The sequence below is a fragment of the Capricornis sumatraensis genome, chromosome 2 (genome assembly GCF_032405125.1).
Source record: "Capricornis sumatraensis isolate serow.1 chromosome 2, serow.2, whole genome shotgun sequence".
NCBI lineage: Eukaryota > Metazoa > Chordata > Mammalia > Artiodactyla > Bovidae > Capricornis > Capricornis sumatraensis.
In genome coordinates, this window is record NC_091070.1 from 196,003,463 (window position 1) to 196,025,276 (window position 21,814).

The window sequence follows — 21,814 nt, forward strand, 5'->3', positions numbered from 1 at the left end:
ACAACCACATACTTTCCTGGCATGTCTAACAGAGGATTTTTATGTCTTTCCTTTTTTTCAAATCTATGCCTTATGTTCACGTGTGTGTATGTGTGTGTGTTTGAGAGAGACAGAGAGAGAGACAGAGAGAGATTAAAGAAGAGCCTTGGCATTTCCAGGGGATGGATCCTGAAGGTATACTGACTTAACATGTATGTAGAGTCATCCTTTGATTAAAGGGCAGTGGTAACATACATAGCTGGCCCTAGGACTCAGTTCCATATGCAGTCCTCCTGAGTTTTTAGAAGACCTTCATGAAGATACTTTCAGGGAATTCCCTGCTGGCCAGGCCACATCTCACATTTGGAGCTGCTGTTTGTCACCCATGGAAAAGTGTAAAATTATAGACTCATGTATTTAGGCTGCTTTTTTCACTTATCCCAGATAGGATGCTCTGATCTTACCCAACAAGGCCTTTCCTCAGAAATATTGATATGTCTCTTCTGGTTGTTATTGTGATCAGATGAGTGAAGTAAAAGAGATGGGAGTATCATGGAGTTTTGGTGGTATTAGTGATAGTCCTGGATTAATGAATAGAATCTTCAATTCTTATTACATATCATATATTGTGATATGAGGATATGAAGAATACCAAAATATATATATTACTTGAAACTGTCTTAATGAATATTTTCACTCACTTGACGAAACAGAATACCTACTCTGTGCTAGGAATTGTACTAGTAATTGGGAGATCACTACTTCATAATGCAACTAATATAGCTAATAAAAGTTTCAGTTCAATTCAGTTGCTCAGTCGTGTCTGACTCTTTCTGACTGTATGGACCACAGCATGCCAGGCCTCTCTGTTTATCACCAACTCCCGGAGTTTATTCAAACTCATATCCATTGAGTCAGTGATGCCATCCAGCTATCTCATCCTCTGTCCTCACCTTCTCCTCGCGCCTTCAATCTTACCCAGCATCAGGATCTTTTCAAATGGGTCAGCTCTTCGCATCAGGTGGCCAAAGTATTGGAGTTTCAGCTTCAACATCAGTCCTTCCAATGAACACTTAGGACTGATCGCCTTTAGGATGGACTGGTTTGATCTCCTTGCAGTCCAAGGGACTCTTAAGAGGCTTCTCCAACACCATAGTTCAAAAGCATCAATTCTTTGGTACTCAGCTTTCTATATAGTCCAACTCTTACATCCATCCATGACTTCTGGAAAAACCATACTTTGACTGGATGGATCTTTGGTAAAGTAATGTTTCTGCTTTTAAATATGCTGTTTAGGTTTGTCATAACTTTCCTTCCAAAGAATAAGCATCTTTAAATTTCATGGCTGCAGTCACCATCTGCAATGATTTTGGAGCCCCCTAAAATAAAGTCAGCCACTTTTTGCACTGTTTCCCCATCTGTTTGCCATGAAGTGATGGGACCAGATGCCATGGTCTTAGTTTTCTCAATGTTGAGCTTTAAGCCAGCTTTTCACTCTCCTCTTTCACTTTCATCAAGAGGCTCTTTAGTTCTTCTTCACTTTCTTTCATAAAGATGGTGTCATCTGCATATCTGAGGTTATTAATATTTCTCCTGGAAACCTTGATTCCAGCTTGTGCTTCATCTAGCCCAGCGTTTCACATCGTGTACTCTACATAGAAGTTAAATACGGGTACCCCAGTGTTCATCGCAGCACTGTTTATAATAGCCAGGACATGGAAGCAACCTAGATGTCCATCAGCAGATGAATGGATAAGAAAGCTGTGGTACATACACACAATGGAATATTACTCAGCCATTAAAAAGAATACATTTGAATCAGTTCTAATGAGGTAGATGAAACTGGAGCCTATTATACAGAGTGAAGTAAGCCAGAAAGAAAAACACCAATACAGTATACTAACGCATATATATGGAATTTAGAAAGATGGTAATGATAACCCTGTATACGAGACAGCAAAAGAGACACAGATGTATAGAACAGTCTTTTGGACTCTGTGGGAGAGGGCGAGGGTGGGATGATTTGGGAGAAGGGCATTGAAACATGTATAATATCATATATGAAACAAATCACCACTCCAGGTTCGATGCATGATACTGGATGCTTGGGGCTGGTGCACTGGGATGACCCAGAGGGATGGTACGGGGAGGGAGCAGGGAGGGTGGTTCAGGATGGGGAACACGTGTATACCTGTGGCGGATTCATGTTGATGTATGGCAAAACCAATACAATATTGTAAAGTAATTAACCTCCAATTAAAATAAAAAGGAAGTTAAATTAGCAGAGTGACAATATACAGCCTTGATGTACTCCTTTTCCTATTTGGAACCAGTCTGTTGTTCCATGTCTAGTTCTAACTGTTGCTTCCTGACCTGCATACAGGTTTCTCAAGAGGCAGGTCAGGTGGTCTGGTATTCCCATCTCTTTCAGAATTTTCCACAGTTTATTGTGATCCTCACAGTCAAAGGCTTTGGCATAGTCAATAAAGCAGAAAGAGATGTTTTTCTGGAACTCTCTTGCTTTTTTGATGATTCAGCAGATGTTGGCAATTTGATCTCTGGTTCCTCTGCCTTTTCTAAATCCAGCTTGAACATCAGGAAGTTCACGGTTCATGTATTGCTGAAGCCTGGCTTGGAGAATGTTGAGCATTACTTCACTAGCATGTGAGATGAATGCAATTGTACAGTAGTTTGAGCATTCTTTGGCATTGCCTTTCTTTGGGATTGGAATGAAAACTGACCTTTTCCAGTCCTGTGGCCACTGCTGAGTTTTCCAAATGTGCTGGCATATTGAGTGCAGCACTTTCACAGCATCATCTTTTAAGATTTGAAATAGCTCAACTGGAATTCCATCACCTCCACTAGCTTTGTTCATAGTGATGCTTCCTAAGGCCCACTTGAGTTCACATTCCAGGATGTACTAATTTACTTCAGACCCTTACAGGATTTATTTTCCCACCACATGAAGGCAGCTATGTCACTGTTAACTGTTATTATCTGAGCCCTAATTTTCCAGTTCGTTCCACCAGTCTTATCACTTGGTTGCTTTTTCTAAATGTGTTTACTTATTAATGGCACACTTCAAAGGAGGAGCTTGGGAGTTTATCATTAAACTTTAACTGCCATCCCTCTACCTGCTCTTAATCATCTCTCTAGAAATCTGCACCACATCAGTTTCTCGTTACATTTCCTTTGGATTTGTGGCTCCCTTTCTACTGGCTCCTGTTTCTGAACCCACTTCCAATTTAAAGATTTACCAAGTTTTTCTCAGTTTAAAGATAGGCTTTATTGATTTTATGTCCTATTCTGAATGCATCGATCTCTCCCTCCCACTCCCATCTTTCTCTTAAATATTAATATCAGTATACCTTAAGGGTCTCTCCTTGTTCCCTTTTCCATTCCATTCTTCCCTGTATGGTCTCTTTGGATAATCATCTTTTCTTTAGGTGCCCAATATGCTACTGGAGATCAATGGAGAAATAACTCCAGAAGGAATGAAGGGATGGAGCCAAAGCAAAAACGATAGCCAGCTGTGGATGTGACTGGTGATAGAAGCAAGGTCTGATGCTGTAAAGAGCAATATTGCATAGGAACCTGGAATGTCAGGTCCATGAATCAAGGCAAATTGGAAGTGGTCAAACAGGAGATGGCAAGAGTGAACGTCAACATTCTAGGAATCAGCGAACTAAAATGGACTGGAACGGGTGAATTTAACTCAGATGACCATTATGTCTACTACTGTGGGCAGGAATCCCTCAGAAGAAATGGAGTAGCCATTATGGTCAACAAAAGAGTCTGAAGTGCAGTACTTGGGTACAATCTCAAAAACGACAGAATGATCTCTGTTCGTCTCCAAGGCAAACCATTCAATATCACTGTAATCCAAGTCTATGCCTCAACCAGTAACACTGAAGAAGCTGAAGTTGAACGGGTCTATGAAGACCTACAAGACCTTTTAGAACGAACAACTGAAAAAGATGTCCTTTGCATTATAGGGGACTGGAATGCAAAAGTAGGAAGTCAAGAAACACCTGGAGTAAGAGGTAAATTTGGCCTTGAAATGTGGAATGAAGCAGGGTAAAGACTAACAGAGTTTTGCAAGGAAAATGCACTGGTCATAGCAAGCACCCTCTTCCAACAACACAAGAGAAGACTCTACACATGGACATCACCAGATGGGCAACACTGAAATCAGATTGATTATATTCTATGCAGCCAAAGATGGAGAAGCTCTATACAGTCAACAAAAACAAGACCAGGAGCTGACTGGCTCAGATCATGAACTCCTTATTACCAAATTCAGACTTAAATTGAAGAAAATAGGGAAAACCGCTAGACCATTCAGGTATGACCTAAATCACATCCCTTGTGATTATACAGTGGAAGTGAGAAATAGATTTAAGGCCCTAGATCTGACAGATAGAGTGCCTGATGAACTATGGAATGAGGTTTGTGACATTGTACAGGAGACAGGGATCAAGATTATCCCTATGGAAAAGAAATGCAAAAAAGCAAAATGGCTGTCTGAGGCAACTTTACAAATAGCTGTGAAAAGAAGAGAAGGGAAAAGCCAAGGAGAAAAGGAAAGATATAAGCATCTGAATGCAGAGTTCCAAAGAATAGCAAGAAGAGATAAGAAAGCCTTCTTCAGTGATCAATGCAAAGAAATAGAAGAAAAGAACAGAATGGGAAAGACTAGAGATCTCTTCAAGAAAATTAGAGATACCAAGGGAACATTTCATGCAAAGATGGGCACAATAAAGGACAGAAATGGTATGGACGTAACAGAAGCAGAAGATATTAAGAAGAGGTGGCGAGAATACACGGAAGAACTGTACAAAAAAGATCTTCATCACCCAGATAATCACGATGGTGTGATCACTCACCTAGAGCCAGACATCCTGGAATGTGAAGTCAAGTGGGCCTTAGAAAGCATCACTACGAACAAAGCTAGTGGAGGTGATGGAATTCCAGTTGAGCTATTTCAAATCCTGAAAGATGATGCTGTGAAAGTGCTGCACTCAATATGCCAGCACATTTGGAAAACTCAGCAGTGGCCACAGGACTGGAAAAGGTCAGTTTTCATTCCAATCCCAAAGAAAGGCAATGCCAAAGAATGCTCAAACTACTGCACAATTGCACTCATCTCACATGCTAGTAAAGTAATGCTCAAAATTCTCCAAGCCAGGCTTCAGCAATACATGAACCGTGAACTTCCTGATGTTCAAACTGGATTTAGAAAAGGCAGAGGAACCAGAGATCAAATTTCTAACATCTGCTGAATCATCAAAAAAGCAGGAGAGTTCCAGAAAAACATCTCTTTCTGCGTTATTGACTATGCCAAAGCCTTTGACTGTGAGGATCACAATAAACTGTGGAAAATTCTGAAAGAGATGGGAATACCAGACCACCTGACCTGCCTCTTGAGAAACCTGTATGCAGGTCAGGAAGCAACAGTTAGAACTGGACATGGAACAACAGACTGGTTCCAAATAGGAAAAGGAGTACGTCAAGGCTGTATATTGTCACCCTGCTTATTTAACTTCTATGCAGAGTAGATTGTGAGAAACGCTGGGCTGGAAGAAGCACAAGCTGGAATCAAGATTGCTGAGAGCAATGTCAATAACCTCAGATATGCAGATGACACCACCCTTATGGCAGAAAGTGAAGAGGAGCTAAAAAGTCTCTTGATGAAAGTGAAAGAGGAGAGTGAAAAAGTTGGCTTAAAGCTCAACATTCAGAAAATGAAGATCATGGCATCTGGTCCCATCACTTCATGGGAAATAGATGGGGAAACAGTGGAAACAGTGTCAGACTTTATTTTGGGGGGCTCCCAAATCACTGTAGATGGTGATTGCAGCCATGAAATTAAAAGACGCTTACTCCTTGGAAGGAAAGTTACGACCAACCTAGATAACATATTAAAAAGCAGAGACATTACTTTGCTGACTAAGGTCCGTCTAGTCAAGGCTATGGTCTTTCCTGTGGTCACGTATGGATGTGAGAGTTGGACTGTGAAGAAGGCTGAGCGCCGAAGAATTGATGCGTTTGAACTGTGGTGTTGGAGAAGACTCTTGAGAGTCTCTTGGACTGCAAGGAGATCCAACCAGTCCATTCTGAAGGAGATCAACCCTGGGATTTCTTTGGAAGGAATGATGCTAAAGCTGAAACTCCAGTACTTTGGCCACCTCATGCGAAGAGTTGACTTATTGGAAAAGACTCTGATGCTGGGAGGGATTGGGGGCAGAAGGAGAAGGGGACGACCGAGGATGAGATGGCTGGATGGCATCATGGATTCGATGGACGTGAGTCTGAGTGAACTCCGGGAGTTGCTGATGGACAGAGAGGTCTGACGTGCTGCGATTCATGGGGTCGCAGAGTCGGACATGACTGAGCGACTGAACTGAACTGAACTCTGTATGTGCTCGGCTTCCCTGGTGGCTCAGTTGGTAAAGAATTTGCCCTCAATGCAGGCGACCCTGGTTTGATCCTGGTTGGGAAGATTCGTTGGAGAAGGGATAGGCTACCCACTCTAGTATTCTTGGGTTTCCTTGGTCTCTCAGCTAGTAAAAGAATCAGCCTGCAATGTGGGAGAACTGAGTTTGATCCCTGGGTTGAAAGGTCTTCTGGAAAAGGGAAATGCTACTTACTCCAGTATTCTGGTCTGGAGAATTGCATGAACTGTATAGTTGATGGGGTTGCAAAGAGTCAGACATTACTGAGCCACTTTCACTCACTTATGTATGTGCTGTTGACTCCCAAAGCAGCAGCCTCATTCCTAACATCTCTTGAACTCTCTATTTGATTGCTTATATAGGATGAGTCAACTTAATTGACATGATTAACAGAGCTCCTTGTGATTTGGCCCAGGGTAGCCTATACTTTCGGAGAAGGCAATGGCAACCCACTCCAGAACTCTTGCCTGGAAAATCCCATGGATGAGGAGCCTCGTAGGCTACAGTCCATGGGGTCACGAAGAGTCTGACATGACTGTGTGACTTCACTGTCACTTTTCACTTTCATGCACTGGAGAAGGAAATGGCAACCCACTCCAGTGTTCTTGCCTAGAGAATCCCAGGGACGGGGGAGCCTGGTGGGCTGACATCTATGGGGTCACACACAGTCGAACATGACTGAAGCAACTTAGCAGCAGCAGCAGCCTATACCTTTCCCAATGACTTGTTTTATAGTGATACTTTGATACTTGTAATTTTTGTGAACTTTTATCATGTCATGTCACTTTGCCTTTGCCAGTTTTCTCAATTGCTTGCGTCTTAGTCTTCTGTTTATCTCTTAGACTTGTGCGTAGGCATTTTCTCTGTGAAGTTTTCCCTGACATTTACTTATTCCTTCCTCCTCTGTATCTATTACTCTTATACATAATAGCTGTCATTGCAGCTTTCACATACTTTAAAATATCTGTTTGTCTTTCTTATTAATTTGTGAGATCTTTACAGCCAGGAAGTAGATCTTAGTCACTTTGGTGTTCTTAATGATTAGCATACTTTCTGGCACAAAGTGTATTCTCACTGAGTATTAAATTGAACTTAACAAGTTTTGATATTGGAGAAGGAAATGGCAACCCACTCCAGTATTCTTGCCTGGAGAATCCCAGGGACAGAGGAGCCTGGTGGGCTGCCATCTATGGGGTCGCACAGAGTTGGACACGACTGAACGACTGAACTGAAGTCAAGTCGAAATTAGATGAAGGCATTCATGCTCTAAAGCTTCAGTATGACTAGTAGCGTTCATCTTTATTTCTGTCCTTTTTTTTTTTTTTAAGATTTTTTAAAAAACGTGGACCATTTTTAAAGATTGTTGAGTTTGTTACAATATTATGTCTGTTTTATGTATTGATTTTTTGGTTGTGAGACACATGGGATCCCAGCCCCTCAATCAGGGATCGAACCTACACCTTCCTGCATTGGAAAGTGACGTCTTAACTACTGGATCACCAGGGAAGTCTTTATTTCTATGTTTAATCTTTCAGAATAAATCAAAGAAATTTTGTCAGTTGCCTTATTGAAATCCAGATTTATGAAATATCGTTATATTCCTGACATACAAGTCAAATCATCTGTTAAAAAATGTTTGGACATCATTTATTCATAATGATAATAGTTACCCTCTGAGGATCTATTGGCCAGCATCTCTTCAAGAATTTATTTTAAAATTTGTTATGAATTGATAGCAAAGTAATAGTTATCTTAATTTTTCTGTTTTCCCCCTCTTTTGAAGTGATTCTAGCCTTATGTTGAAAAAAGAAAAATCGCTTAGTATCTTTAATGGGTCTTGGTGCAAGACATATATTTATAGATTTAAGTTGAGAACACAAAGTAGGATTATTACAAAGAAACTAACACATAGGCACATAACAGCCAAATTCTTGAAAACCAAAGATAGAGAGAAAAGTCTTAAAAACGGTCAGGGAAAAAAAAAGACATTCTATGAAGAGAACAGTGACAAGAATGTTAGTTAACATCTCATCACAAATTATGGAGTACAGGAGACAATGAAATGATATCTTTACTGAAAAAAAATCAAAATAGAGTTTTATTTAGTGAAATTATTTTTCAAAAGTGAAAATGAAGACACTGTCAGAAGATAATGCCTGAGAGAGTTTATTGCCAGCAGACCTGCCCTTCATAAGAAATGCTGATGCAAGTTGTTTAAGCTAAAGATGGATGCGGATCTACAGAGGAGGGAAAGCGTGGAGTCCTAACCATTAGGCCACCTTCTGGTTCTGTGTTGATTAAGACTTGATTTTTTTCACTATACATTGTTTCCTGACAATGGACCTTCCTGAAAAGGACTGTATCTATATATGTTTTGCTTCTATATAGGCATACCTAATTGGAAGGTCTCCTGGATTATTACTACCTAATTAATCATGCCCTTTTGGAACCCGTTCTTCTTTAAGTCATATAAAAATAATTGTATTTAAATGTTATTAATAGGTTGTGATTGAGACTTTTTAGTGTTGGCATTATGATTTTACTACTAATCAGTACATTTCAAAGATGCCTCTCCTAAAGTACTTTAACTATGGCCCAGCATTCCCCTGAGCCAGTGTTAATTTGCTTTCATTTTGATTAAGCTTAAATGGGAAGACAAAGTAGTGTAGATCATCAAAGTCTGCTTGGTAAAAAGATACTGGCATTTTATAGCCTGTTGTGCATTCTTTATATGATAAATTGCATAATGCATATTATTTGCCTCTTAGAGTTGTAGACTATGCATTACTGATACTTGTTTAATCTTTTCATCACATTTGTAGTTTCTGGTCAGACTGAATACTTATAAACTTTAGTTTATAGTGATGCTATAAATGCTAAGTATTATTTGTGTTATCTTACAAGTCTCTAGATGTAGTTTGTTGCCTGATACGCTGTGAAATCTGAGATCATGACTATATCTTTTACCTGCTGCATTTTCAGACTCTGCTGGTATGTGGTAGATACTCAAATATTTTTGGTAGTTTTATTATTTTTTCTGATTATTGTTCCTAAAAGTCTCATGTAAAAATTAGTATGTAATGCAGTTCCTATAAAGATTTATTAAATGTTTGCTCCCTCTTGTGGATATAAAGGAGAATGTAAGTTCTTATAATAAGTCTGTTCTCTAGTTTTGTTTTTAAGAGGTGAACCATAAATAGTATATAAAACATCAATTTTTTCTGTTTTTGGAAGGATATTAATTCATACAACTTTATCATCTCTAAATTTTTTAGTTCATGTACACTCCTAAAACATACAGAATTCATGTTCAAGTATCACTGTGTAATGTCCAAGATAAAGTTTGTAAATTATTATTCAGTCCAGAACTTAGTAGCACTTTTAAAGCATATTCTTTCTAATTTTCTGCATATAAATTACAATTATGAAAATACCTTTTTTGTTTTAATTCTAAAAGCACATTAGATATTTTTGTATATTATGAGAGTATTACTGAGTATTATTTCCTGTGTTAAAAATCACTACTTGTTTTGATCAAAGTAAAAATAAAAACTTAATCAGTTTGCTTGCCTTCTATAGCTTTTAATATTAGAAGACCTGACCAGTTTTTTTTTTAAAGCATAATATTTTTGTTCTAAAGACTTAATCCAACTGAGACAATAAGCATCTGGGCCTTGGAAATTCTTTGACATGTAGAAAAATCTTTTTAACACAGATATATGTCCTTGACATTCTTTTCTTTATATACTTAGAAATTTTCATAGTACACTGTTAGATTTCATTTTCTGTTTACTTCTATTGTTAATAGTAGAAGTTGACTTTCATTTTAGACTTTTTTTGAAACAGAAGCAATATTTTCACCTCTTGAGAAAAATTATACTTGATGTGCCAAAGACAGGTAGCATGCAATAAATGTTTACTGTAGTATAGATATTGAATTTTTTTTCTCATAAACATTTTATTTGGATTGGAGTATAGACGATTAACAATATAGTGATAGTTTCAGGTGAACAGTGAAGGGACTCAGCTGTGCATATCCATGAATCCTCTCCCAGACCCCCACCCATCCAGGTAGATATTGGGCTCATTTGCTAGATTGGTATGTGTTCTTGAAACCTATCTAGATATGAAGCATGATCCAGTCCTCAATCAGCAAAATCACAATTTATCTGTCATTAACTAAGACAAAAAATAAAACTTCATTGTGGTATAATATTCATATAGTAAAGAACATAAATCATAAAAGTATAGTTTCATAAACTTGCACAAAATGAACATGTCCGTGAAAATGACATTCAGGTTAAGAAAACAATATAAGTAGAACTATAGAAATCTCCTAGTCAGTACTTCCCCTTGCGCTGTCCCCCATGCTCTAAGAAAACCCAGTACTTTGAATCTAATATTATATATATTAGTTTTACCTGAAAAAAACACTGTATGTGTGAAACTATGTGTAGCTTTCTTTTTGTATATTAAAATATGTGTAACAAAATTTACCTTTTAAACTGTTTTTAACTGTACAGTGTAGTGGCATTAAGTACATGCCCTTTATTATACGCGTCAATCACTACCATTTTTCCAAAGTTTTTTCATCTTTCCCAACTAAATGCCATTCTGATTAAACATTAACTCTCCATTCTTTCTCTGTCTAGGGATTTGACTGTTCTAGGTACCTCATAGAAGTAGAATCATACAGTATTTGTCCTTTTGTGTCTGGCTTATTTAGATATAATGACCTCATGGTTCATCCCTATTGTAGCATATGTCAGAATTTCCTTCTTTTTTAAGACTGAATATTATTCTATTGTTATGTATGTACCACATCTTGTTTACCCATTCATTGGTCAACGGACATTTGAGTTGATGCCATCTTTTGACTTATTGTGCTGTTATTCCATCTTTTGACTTCCTGTGCTATGAACACAAATCTATAAAAATCTGTTCAAGCCCCTGCTTTCAGTTCTTTTGAGTATATACCCAGAAGTAGAATTGCTGGATCAAATAGTAGCTCTGTGTTTAGTTTTCTGAGAAAATAGTAGACTTTTGTCATATGTTTTGTATCCTGTGACCTTAAACATTTATCTATCACTCTGGAGGCTTTTTCTTTTTAAAGAATGAAAAGGATTTTCCGTGTACAGTCGTTTATATTAAAAGATACCTTTGTTCCTTTCATGTTAAACTACTTTTGCATTGCTGGAAGAAACCCCACTTAGTCATGATGTGTTATTCTTTTTATATGTCCCTGCATTTGGTTTTGTTAAGGGTTTTTGCATCTGTTTTCATGAGGAAAATTAATCCAGGCCTGGAGAAATTGTGGACCTTCTCTCTGTTTCATGTTCGTGAGGTGAGCCAGTGGATCAGTAACAGTGTAATGGGTTACAATAACACTTTGGGCCATAACTAGACTTTTGGAGGGTAGTTTTTTTGCTGCTTCTCTTCTGCCTTCTAAATCTTGCACATATTTTTCTTATGGCCATTGCTGACCTGAAACCACTCAGAAGAAACTTTCATTAATGTGGTTGCAACTTAGAGTCTGAGATAAGAAAGCCTTCTTCAGTGATCAATGCAAAGAAATAGAAGAAAAGAACAGAATGGGAAAGACTAGAGATCTCTTCAAGAAAATTAGAGATACCAAGGGAACATTTCATGCAAAGATGGGCACAATAAAGGACAGAAATGGTATGGACGTAACAGAAGCAGAAGATATTAAGAAGAGGTGGCGAGAATACACGGAAGAACTGTACAAAAAAGATCTTCATCACCCAGATAATCACGATGGTGTGATCACTCACCTAGAGCCAGACATCCTGGAATGTGAAGTCAAGTGGGCCTTAGAAAGCATCACTACGAACAAAGCTAGTGGAGGTGATGGAATTCCAGTTGAGCTATTTCAAATCCTGAAAGATGATGCTGTGAAAGTGCTGCACTCAATATGCCAGCACATTTGGAAAACTCAGCAGTGGCCACAGGACTGGAAAAGGTCAGTTTTCATTCCAATCCCAAAGAAAGGCAATGCCAAAGAATGCTCAAACTACTGCACAATTGCACTCATCTCACATGCTAGTAAAGTAATGCTCAAAATTCTCCAAGCCAGGCTTCAGCAATACATGAACCGTGAACTTCCTGATGTTCAAGCTGGATTTAGAAAAGGCAGAGGAACCAGAGATCAAATTTCTAACATCTGCTGAATCATCAAAAAAGCAGGAGAGTTCCAGAAAAACATCTCTTTCTGCGTTATTGACTATGCCAAAGCCTTTGACTGTGAGGATCACAATAAACTGTGGAAAATTCTGAAAGAGATGGGAATACCAGACCACCTGACCTGCCTCTTGAGAAACCTGTATGCAGGTCAGGAAGCAACAGTTAGAACTGGACATGGAACAACAGACTGGTTCCAAATAGGAAAAGGAGTACGTCAAGGCTGTATATTGTCACCCTGCTTATTTAACTTCTGTGCAGAGTAGATTGTGAGAAACGCTGGGCTGGAAGAAGCACAAGCTGGAATAAAGGCTGCTGAGAGAAACATCAATAACCTCAGATATGCAGATGACACCACCCTTATGGCAGAAAGTGAAGAGGAACTAAAAAGTCTCTTGATGAAAGTGAAAGAGGAGAGTGAAAAAGTTGGCTTAAAGCTCAACATTCAGAAAACGAAGATCATGGCATCTGGTCCCGTCACTTCATGGGAAATAGATGGGGAAACAGTGGAAACAGTGTCAGACTTTATTTTGGGGGGCTCCCAAATCACTGTAGATGGTGATTGCAGCCATGAAATTAAAAGACGCTTACTCCTTGGAAGAAAAGTTATGACCAACCTAGATAGCATATTGAAAAGCAGAAACATTATTTTGCCGACTAAGGTCCGTCTAGTCAAGGCTGTGGTTTTTCCGGTAGTCGTGTATGGATGTGAGAGTTGGACTGTGAAGAAAGCTGAGCGCCGAAGAATTGATGCTTTTGAACTGTGGTGTTGGAGAAGACTCTTGAGGGTCCCTTGGAGTGCATGGAGATCCAACCAGTCCATTCTGAAGGAGATCAGTCCTGGACATTCTTTGGAAGGAATGATGCTAAAGCTGAAACTCCAGTACTTTGGCCACCTCATGCGAAGAGTTGACTTATTGGAAAAGACTCTGATGCTGGGAGGGATTGGGGGCAGGAGGAGAAGGGGACGACCGAGGATGAGATGGCTGGATGGCATCACCGACTCGTGGACGTGGGTCTGAGTGAACTCCGGGAGTTGCTGATGGACAGAGAGGTCTGGCGTGCTGCAGTTCATGGGGTCGCAAAGTGTTGAACACAAGTGAGTGACTGAACTGAACTGAACTGAACGACTAATGATGTTGAATATTTTTTCATGTTCTTATTCTCATGTATAGTTTCATTAGTAAAGTTTCTGTTAAAATCTTTTGCAACTTAAAGATTGTATAAATTGAATTTTAATGATTTAAAATTCTTATATTCTGGTTATTCATCTTCTGTTCCATGTATTTTACAGATTTTCTCCCAGTGTGTGGCTTGCCTTTCATTCTCTTAACAGTGGCTTTCAAAGAGCAGTAGGTTTTTTCCCAAAGTTTTTTATTCTTTTTTGCCTGCACTGTGTGGCTTTCAGAATCCCGTTCCCCAATCAGGGATCAAACCTGGGTCCTCAGCAGTAAATGTGCTGAGTCCTAATCACTGGACTGCCAGGGAATTTGTGAGCAGTCAGTCAGTTCAGTTGCTCAGTTGTGTCTGACTCTTTGCGATCCTGTGGACTGCAGTTTGCCAGGCTTCCCTGACCATCCATTACCAACTCCCAGAGCTTGCTCAAACTCATGTTCATCGAGTTGGTGATGCCATCCAACCATCTATTCCTCTGTCATCCCCTTTTCTCATGAGTGGTAGTTTTTTTTTTTTTTTTTTTTAAACTTGTCATTGTCGTATAGCTGATTAACAATATTGTGATTGTTTTAGGTGAACAGTGAAGGGGTCAGCCGTACATATCCATGTATCCATTCTCTTCCAAATCCCCTCCCATCCAGGCTGCTATATAACTTTGAGCAAAGTTCCCTGTGTTATACAGTAGGTTTTTGTTGCTTATTCATTTTAAATATAGCAGTGTGTATCTATTGATCCCGCAATCTGTAACCATCCTTTCCCTCATCCTTCCCCCTGACAACTATAAGTTTGTTCTCATTAAGTCTGTGAGTCTCTTGCTGTTTTGTAAGTTTATTTGTATCATTTCTTTTTAGGTTCCAAATAATAAAGGATGTCATATGATATTTCTCCTTCTCTGTCTGACTTATTTCACTCAGTATGACAGTCTCTAGGTCCATCCGTGTTGCTACAAATGACATTGTTTCATTCTTTTTAATGGCTGAGAAAGAATTATATACATGTACCACATCTTTTTTATCCATTCCCCTATTGGTGGACATGTAGGTTCCTTCTATGTCTTGGCTATTGTAATCAGTGCTGCAATGAACATGGGGGTGTATATATCTTTTCGGATCATGTTTTTCTCTGGATATATGCCCAGGAATGGATTGCAGGGTCATATGATAGCTCTGTTTTCAGTTTTTAAGCAACCTCCATACTGTTCTCCATAGTGGCTATACCAATTTACATTCCCACCAGCAGTATAGAAGGGTTCCCTTCTCTCCATACCCTCTCCAGGCTTTATTGTTTGTGAATTTTTTGATGATAGCCTTTCTGGCTGGTGTGAGGTGGTATTTTATTGTCACTTTGATTTGCATTTCTCTGATAATTACTGATATTTGACATCTTCTCATGTGCCTCTTGGCCATCTCTGTGTCTTCTTTAGAGAAATGTCTACTTTGGTCTTTGTGAGTGGTAGTTCTTAATAAAGTCCATTTTATCAGTTTTTTGGATTGTACTTTTGCATTTGTATCTAAATGTCACAAAGATTTCCTTCCATGTTTTCTTCTAGAATAGCATTAGAAATAGAATGAATCATATATGTAACAAATTTCTTTAGTGTCCACATTAAGAAACAGAAAAAATAAAAGAAACAGGTAAAATAAATTTAAATGTGTTTTATTCACGCCAATTATTTTTTATAATTTCATTATTTATTTAGGCTGTGCTGGGTCTTTGTTGCTGTGTGGGCTTTGCTCTAGTTACGGGGAGCAGAAGCTACTCTCTCATTGAGGTGCGTGAGCATCTCGTTGCAGTGGCTTCTGTTGTTGTGGAGCACAGGCTCTGGGGCTCATGGGCTTCAGTAGTTGCAGTTCCTAGGCTCTAGAGCACAGATTCAATAGTTGTGTTGTGTGGGCTTAGCTACTTTGCGCACGTGGAATATTCTCCAACCAGGGATCTAACCCTGTCTCCTCTGTTGGCAGGTGGACTCTTTACCACAGAGCCACCAGGGAAGCCTTTAAGCCAATATACTTTAAATGATATATTTCAACATTTGTTCATTAGAAAAATTGTTAATGAGATGCTTTCCATTTTAATCTTTATATTAAGTCCTACACTGGTATGTATTTAACACAACACATCTTAACTCAGTTGAACTACATTTCAAGGGCTCACCAGCCATATGTGTGTAGTAGCTACCATATCCAACAGCACAAATTTAGAGGCTTTGTAATTTGGGGTTTTACTTTACATTTCTTATTTATTTATTTATTTAGACATGTATGTATTTGTTTATTTTCCACTGTATTTGTTACTAATATAAAAAAAGTTAAAATAATTCATTCTCAGTTCTCCAGTGGCTCTTATTCCTCCCTTTTGCCCATACAACTCCGACCTCTTTCCTTAGGGCCAGTTCAAAACTGAATCTGTTCACTGCCATTTTCATGGACGACAGCGAGTGCCACGGATGTAGGGAAAGAAGGTTGGGAATGGGCAACAGTACTGTCTGCTGCTAAGTCACTTCAGTCGTGTCCGACTCTGTGTGACCACATAGATGGCAGCCCACCAGGCTCCCCTGTCCCTGGGATTCTCCAGGCAAGAACACTGGAGTGGGTTGCCATTTCCTCCTCCAATGCGTGAAAGTGAAGTTGCTCAGTCGTGTCCGACCCTCAGTGACCCTTCCAGGCTCCTCCGTCCATGGGATTTTCCAGACGAGAGTACTGGAGTGGGGTGCCAGCAGTACTGTCTAGGTTCTACCCAAAGAGGCCAGGGGGAGATTCACAGAATTCAAGCAGAAGGGCTGGTGACCTCACAGAGATGTAATCTTAAGTAAAATGGGCTGAAGAGGACATAAAAGAAAGAAAGTGAAAGTGAAGACGCTAAGTCGTGTCTGACTCTTCGCGACCCCATGGACTGTAGCCTACCAGGTTTCTCCATCCATGGGATTTTCCAGGCAAGAGTACTGGAGTAGGTTGCCATTTCCTTCTCTAGGAGATCTTCCCGACCCAGGGATTCTAACCTGGGTATCAGATGGGCCTACCCTGTGTCCTCTTCAACTTCCCTGGTGGCTCAGATGGTAAAGTGTCTCCCGCATTGTAGGCAGGCTCTTTACTGTCTGAGCCACCAGGGAAGTTGAAGAGGACACAGGGTAGGCCCATCTGATACTTAGAGGACATCTCTTAGGCCTATGTTGGACCCAAAGAAATTGGCACTGGAAGAATGGGGAGGACCAGAAAGGCAGTCTTGTGTAAAGTTTCATAATTTTTCCATGTTGGCTGGTGGGAAAAGTCTAGACAGTACAATGGCCTCACTCAATTGGGCAGAAAAGAGTACTATACTGTTGAAAGTGACAAAGATTATGTGAACACCGAGAAAGGCTATGAGGGGATGCACAGTTTCACAAAGTATATTGACCAGAGACCATAGTAGTGGGGATCATGCTATTGGTGCAGAAGCTATGAAACTTGAAAACGGAGGTATAGCCTTTCAGGGAGTATGACTACCAGTCATTCAAACCTGCCCTGGGATTGGACCACCTGGTCAGTTTCACAGAGCCACTGACACTATTGGGTGTAGGGGTTGTGACATATAAAGAACTTAAAAAACAAGCAGCTAGATGAAGGGAACTGCCCTATGCCTCTCAGGAATTAAGGGCAACCCTGGAGGCTGGGTGGACAGATGAATAAGAAACAGCACCAAAGAAGTTTCCTGTTGAGCAGTCATTGGCTAGGGGGAAGAGGATCCAGGAGGCAGTAGAACAGAGCAAAGATGGAATCCTGAAAATGACTCTGAAGGCTCGATCAGAAGTATGTACACTGCACACCAGTGATGAAACACAACTTTGGACCCCAAATGGGGGAGATGGCCATGGGAGTGGGAGTTACTGACTGGTTGTTGGAACAGCCCCACACTAGCCATCACAGGACCACAGGGAAGTATATGGCTGGTAGGTTACAGAGGGCTGTGAGAAGGCACAGTCTCAACAGAGGATGTCCACTGATGCCTGGGTGGTAGAAGACAAAGAGGTCAGTCCCCGTATGAACAGTGGACCTCTTTGGCAAAGCGTCAGCAGACAGGGCAGTTGAAACTTGTCTTTCATAACCTGGGGTCCATCCTTGGATGGGCAGGTATTCTTAATAAGACCAGCTCGTGAGACTTTGAGGATTTCTCTGCTTTTTGTAAAAGCCTGCCTGGAGGGATCCCTGCCTGGAGGGATCCCTATGGCCTGGTCCAGGAAAAGGCAGTTCACCCTACCAGCTGTGACCACATGAGCCAGATCTGAGGCTTAACCCTTCTCCCTGCCCAGGGAGGAGATGGGAGACTGAGCAATGGTGAAATCATCGTGAAGAGCTGACTTGGAGTCACCAGGGTTTTCACTGCCATGACAGGAGGGCCTCAAAGACTAGGTAGTCTGATGGGACTTTCAGCCCTCTCGAGTCTCTTCCTGCTCTGGCAATGAGGACTGCTGCTGCTGCTGCTTTCCTTTCAGCATTGTGGTTCTGGCAGTGGCTGCAGTGAGTATTTTGTCTGTTATTATTTTGAGTTAATTTTTGAATAAAGTGTGAAGTATGGATCAAAGTTCATTTTTTTAACACGACTGTTCATCAGAAACTGCTTAATAGAAGTTGTCCTGGGCGGACAGAGATGTAGTGATCATCCTGGGCTCCAGTCAGCATTTAAACAAACATATTACTTTATTGTCTTTTACTTCAGTGTAATGTTAACTTATATTGTAATGAACAATTTTCAAACCGTCTGTGTAAAATGCTTAGAAGTGTTAGGCATTTAGTGTCTTGGCTTTGTTTACATACCTGTTCAAACCTAAATTGCACATTATGCTGTTTGTTTCTTTCAATGCTAATTAACCTCTCCATTCTCAAAATTCTATCTAAAATTCTTACTTTGTTTTCAGGCATGTACTGGCATTGAAAACATTGATGAAGCTATTACATTGCTTGAACAAAATAATTGGGACTTAGTGGTAAGTGCTTTTTTCTTTTTTACAGCTTTATTGAGATATACTTGAGAAACAACATTGTGTAAGTGTAAAGTGTACAATGTGATGATTTGATATACATATATATTGCAAACTGGTTACTACAGTAAGGTTAGTTAACACATTACTCTTTTAGCAACTTTCATCTATATAATACAGTATTGTTATCTATAGTTACCGTGCTGTACATTGGACCCCCAGAACTGGAAGTTTGTAACCTTTTGACCACCTTTACCCATTCTCCACCCACACCTGGCAACTATCACTTTACTCTGTTTTTATGATTTGGTTTTCTTTGTGGATTACACATATCAGTGAAATCATGCAGTATTTGTCTTTAACTGTCTGACTTATTTCAAGTGCTTTTTTTCTTTATCTGGGCTTCTCTGGTGGCTAGGATGGTAAAGAATCTGCCTGCAATGCAGGAAACGGGGGTTCGATTCCTGGGTCAGGAAGATCCCCTGGAGTAGGAAATGGCAACCCACTCCAATATTCTTGCTTGGAGAATTCCTTGGACAGAGGAGCCTGGTGGGCTATAGTCCATAGAGTTGCAAAGAGTTGAATACAACTGAGCAACTAACTCTTTATCTTGACAATGAAATTTTATGAATTCTGGAATGTCTTTGGCATTACTTATAGGTGGTTCAGCATATCTATACGTGGTCCATCTATAATTGTAATCTGAATGAGGACAATCTGAATGTCATATATTTAATATGAAGTTCATATTTAGTTCAGTATTAAATTGCTAAATTATTATGAAACCTTAGGTAATTTCAATTATCTTTAAACTTCTCTTACTGTATATTAAGCTACATTTCCCGCTGTAGTATTGCGGTAGAGATGTTTAGAAGGAGAGGGAAGTCAGACTTGTTGAATGTCTGAATAAGTCTACTTGATGTTTCTCCTTCTCTTGGGGTGGAGGTGGGGGGGCCTCACTGATGATTACTCTTTTCTAAAGCTATTAAACAAGTGGCATTGTGCTGTGGTTTTCCTTATGAACTTCAGGCAGTTTATTATAGAAATGGTTTAGTTTTTTTTTTTTTTTTGGAGAGGGGTTGGGCAGTAACTCAGAAGGCAAGGCCCAGCATAGCATTGCACATTGACAAAATTGTATTTTATTTACAGTTGCAAAGCAAACTAAAAATAATTTGTACAGTAGTATAGAAACAGTGTTGGTTATGTTGGGATGACACATATCTCTCAATGCCTTTGAAATCCTAAAGAAGTCTAAATTAGAATTTTGAAGAAATGTTAATTTTCAAAAGTCAAAACTGAAGGTAATAATAGAGCTGAGATTAGATACGTAGCAGCTATGTTCAAGTCCATACATAGATTTATATAATGAAGTTAATTATCTATGTGTTTTGTATAGATTTACCACTATTAATTTATAAAGGATAAATTAATAATCACATTTAATCCCATCATTTAGAGATAGTTATTGTTTAACTTTTTTGTGTATGTTATTCCAGAATGTTTTATTTTAATTATATGATTTAAATGTTTTTTTTTTTTTAATGCAAATTAGAGTTTTGTACTTCTGTTTTGTAGTCTGAGTTTTTCACTGAATGGGCTATCATGAATGTCTTTCTGTTTGAGTAAATGTGACCATTCATCATTCTCTCTTATGTTTAATGTTTGGCTGGTGCTTTATGGTGTTGTTATAGCAGAGTAATTTGACCAGTCAGTCTTATGCTGTTAGATAGTTAATTTCTGTGATATTTTGGAATTATATACGTTATAGGATATTCTTGTACATTCATCCTTGCATATTTAACCTACTGTTTTCCTGGAAGACAGTGAATGAATTCAATTAATAATTTGAGTTTCTGGGTCAAATTATATACATATTTTTAGGCTTTGGGATAATTATAGTTATACTACCTTCCAGATTGGTTGTGGTAATTTAAATTTCTACTGACTTACATACATTTTTAGGATTGTCTGTTTTAGGATTATCTTATTTTTTCATGTTTTAGCACTTGTCAAAGTTTATAAATATTTGTATGGCCTGACTTCAAAACCATGCTTTCACCGCTGTGATTCTCTTAACAAAGCATGATAGAGGTGACATATTCCTGATTTCTATGTGGTGGAAGGGGGAAAGGACAGTAGCTTATTTGAAATAATATCACCAGGTTTCTTGTCTTGAAACTTCTTTTGCAATAGCAAGAACATTGCTTTATTTAGTATGTATAGTTTTAGAGTATCTCTTGGAGAGCCTGGTGCAAATTACTGGTTAAGGTTAAAAATCTCACCAAGCCACTCATGCATGGTACTGGAGTAAAGGGAGGTTGTATATTGGGAGTAATGGACTACAGGTCTTTGAAGTAAGAATTACCATTTTGGGGGAATGACTATAAATTCTTTCCTTGTCTGCTTCATATTGGTCTGTTTCATTAGTTTTGAAGGTTAAATTCTTACTGAATCTGGATTTTTTTCTCAACCCAATAATCTAGAATATTGCAAGAGGAGAATTTTCCCAGGTAGTTAAATAATTGAACGGTACAGGTATTCTCCAACTGTGAGATAAAATTTGGAAAAATATTAAAATAGCATTTGGGCTAAAAACACTGATGCTATCTTTCTGCAGAAATGCAATCTCATTCTTTGTTGGGCCCAAACATCCTTTGTTGGGCTATCTTTCAGTTTTAAACTGGCTTTTTTTTTTTTTTTTTTTTTAATATTTGTCTTAGCTGGCTTTTCTTTGCACATAATCCACTTTTATTCACAGTAAACGATGGCTATGCTGTGTAACTATCTTACTCTGTAAAGGTTCTCATTTACCTTGTTTTTATGTAGAACTCACTTTACATTGTGGTTTTTAAAAAACAAAGCAAGTATTTTGAATAATCCATTACTAGTTCAAACTTTTGTTAGGATGATGAAACTTTTTATGTGGTGTTTTATATATCTTGTCTGTGCATTATATTTGGTGTTTTAAAATTATGATTATCACTGCTTTTTATTTTATGGGCCTTGTGGAAGAGTTTGCATAGTTTAAGTTTTTACCTTAGGACATGTTTGT

The 21,814-nt window shown here is 39.0% G+C and overlaps 1 protein-coding gene across 1 annotated transcript in view; it reads left to right on the plus strand.

Annotated features, from left to right (window-relative positions):
* The window catches only part of FAF1 (Fas associated factor 1), a 485,365-nt gene that overhangs the window by 18,905 nt on the left and 444,646 nt on the right, over positions 1-21,814 (plus strand). Inside the window, exon 2 of the mRNA XM_068964657.1 lies at positions 18,700-18,768. Within this exon, the coding sequence (XP_068820758.1) occupies positions 18,700-18,768 (69 nt within the window). The remainder of the gene's footprint in view (positions 1-18,699; positions 18,769-21,814) is intronic.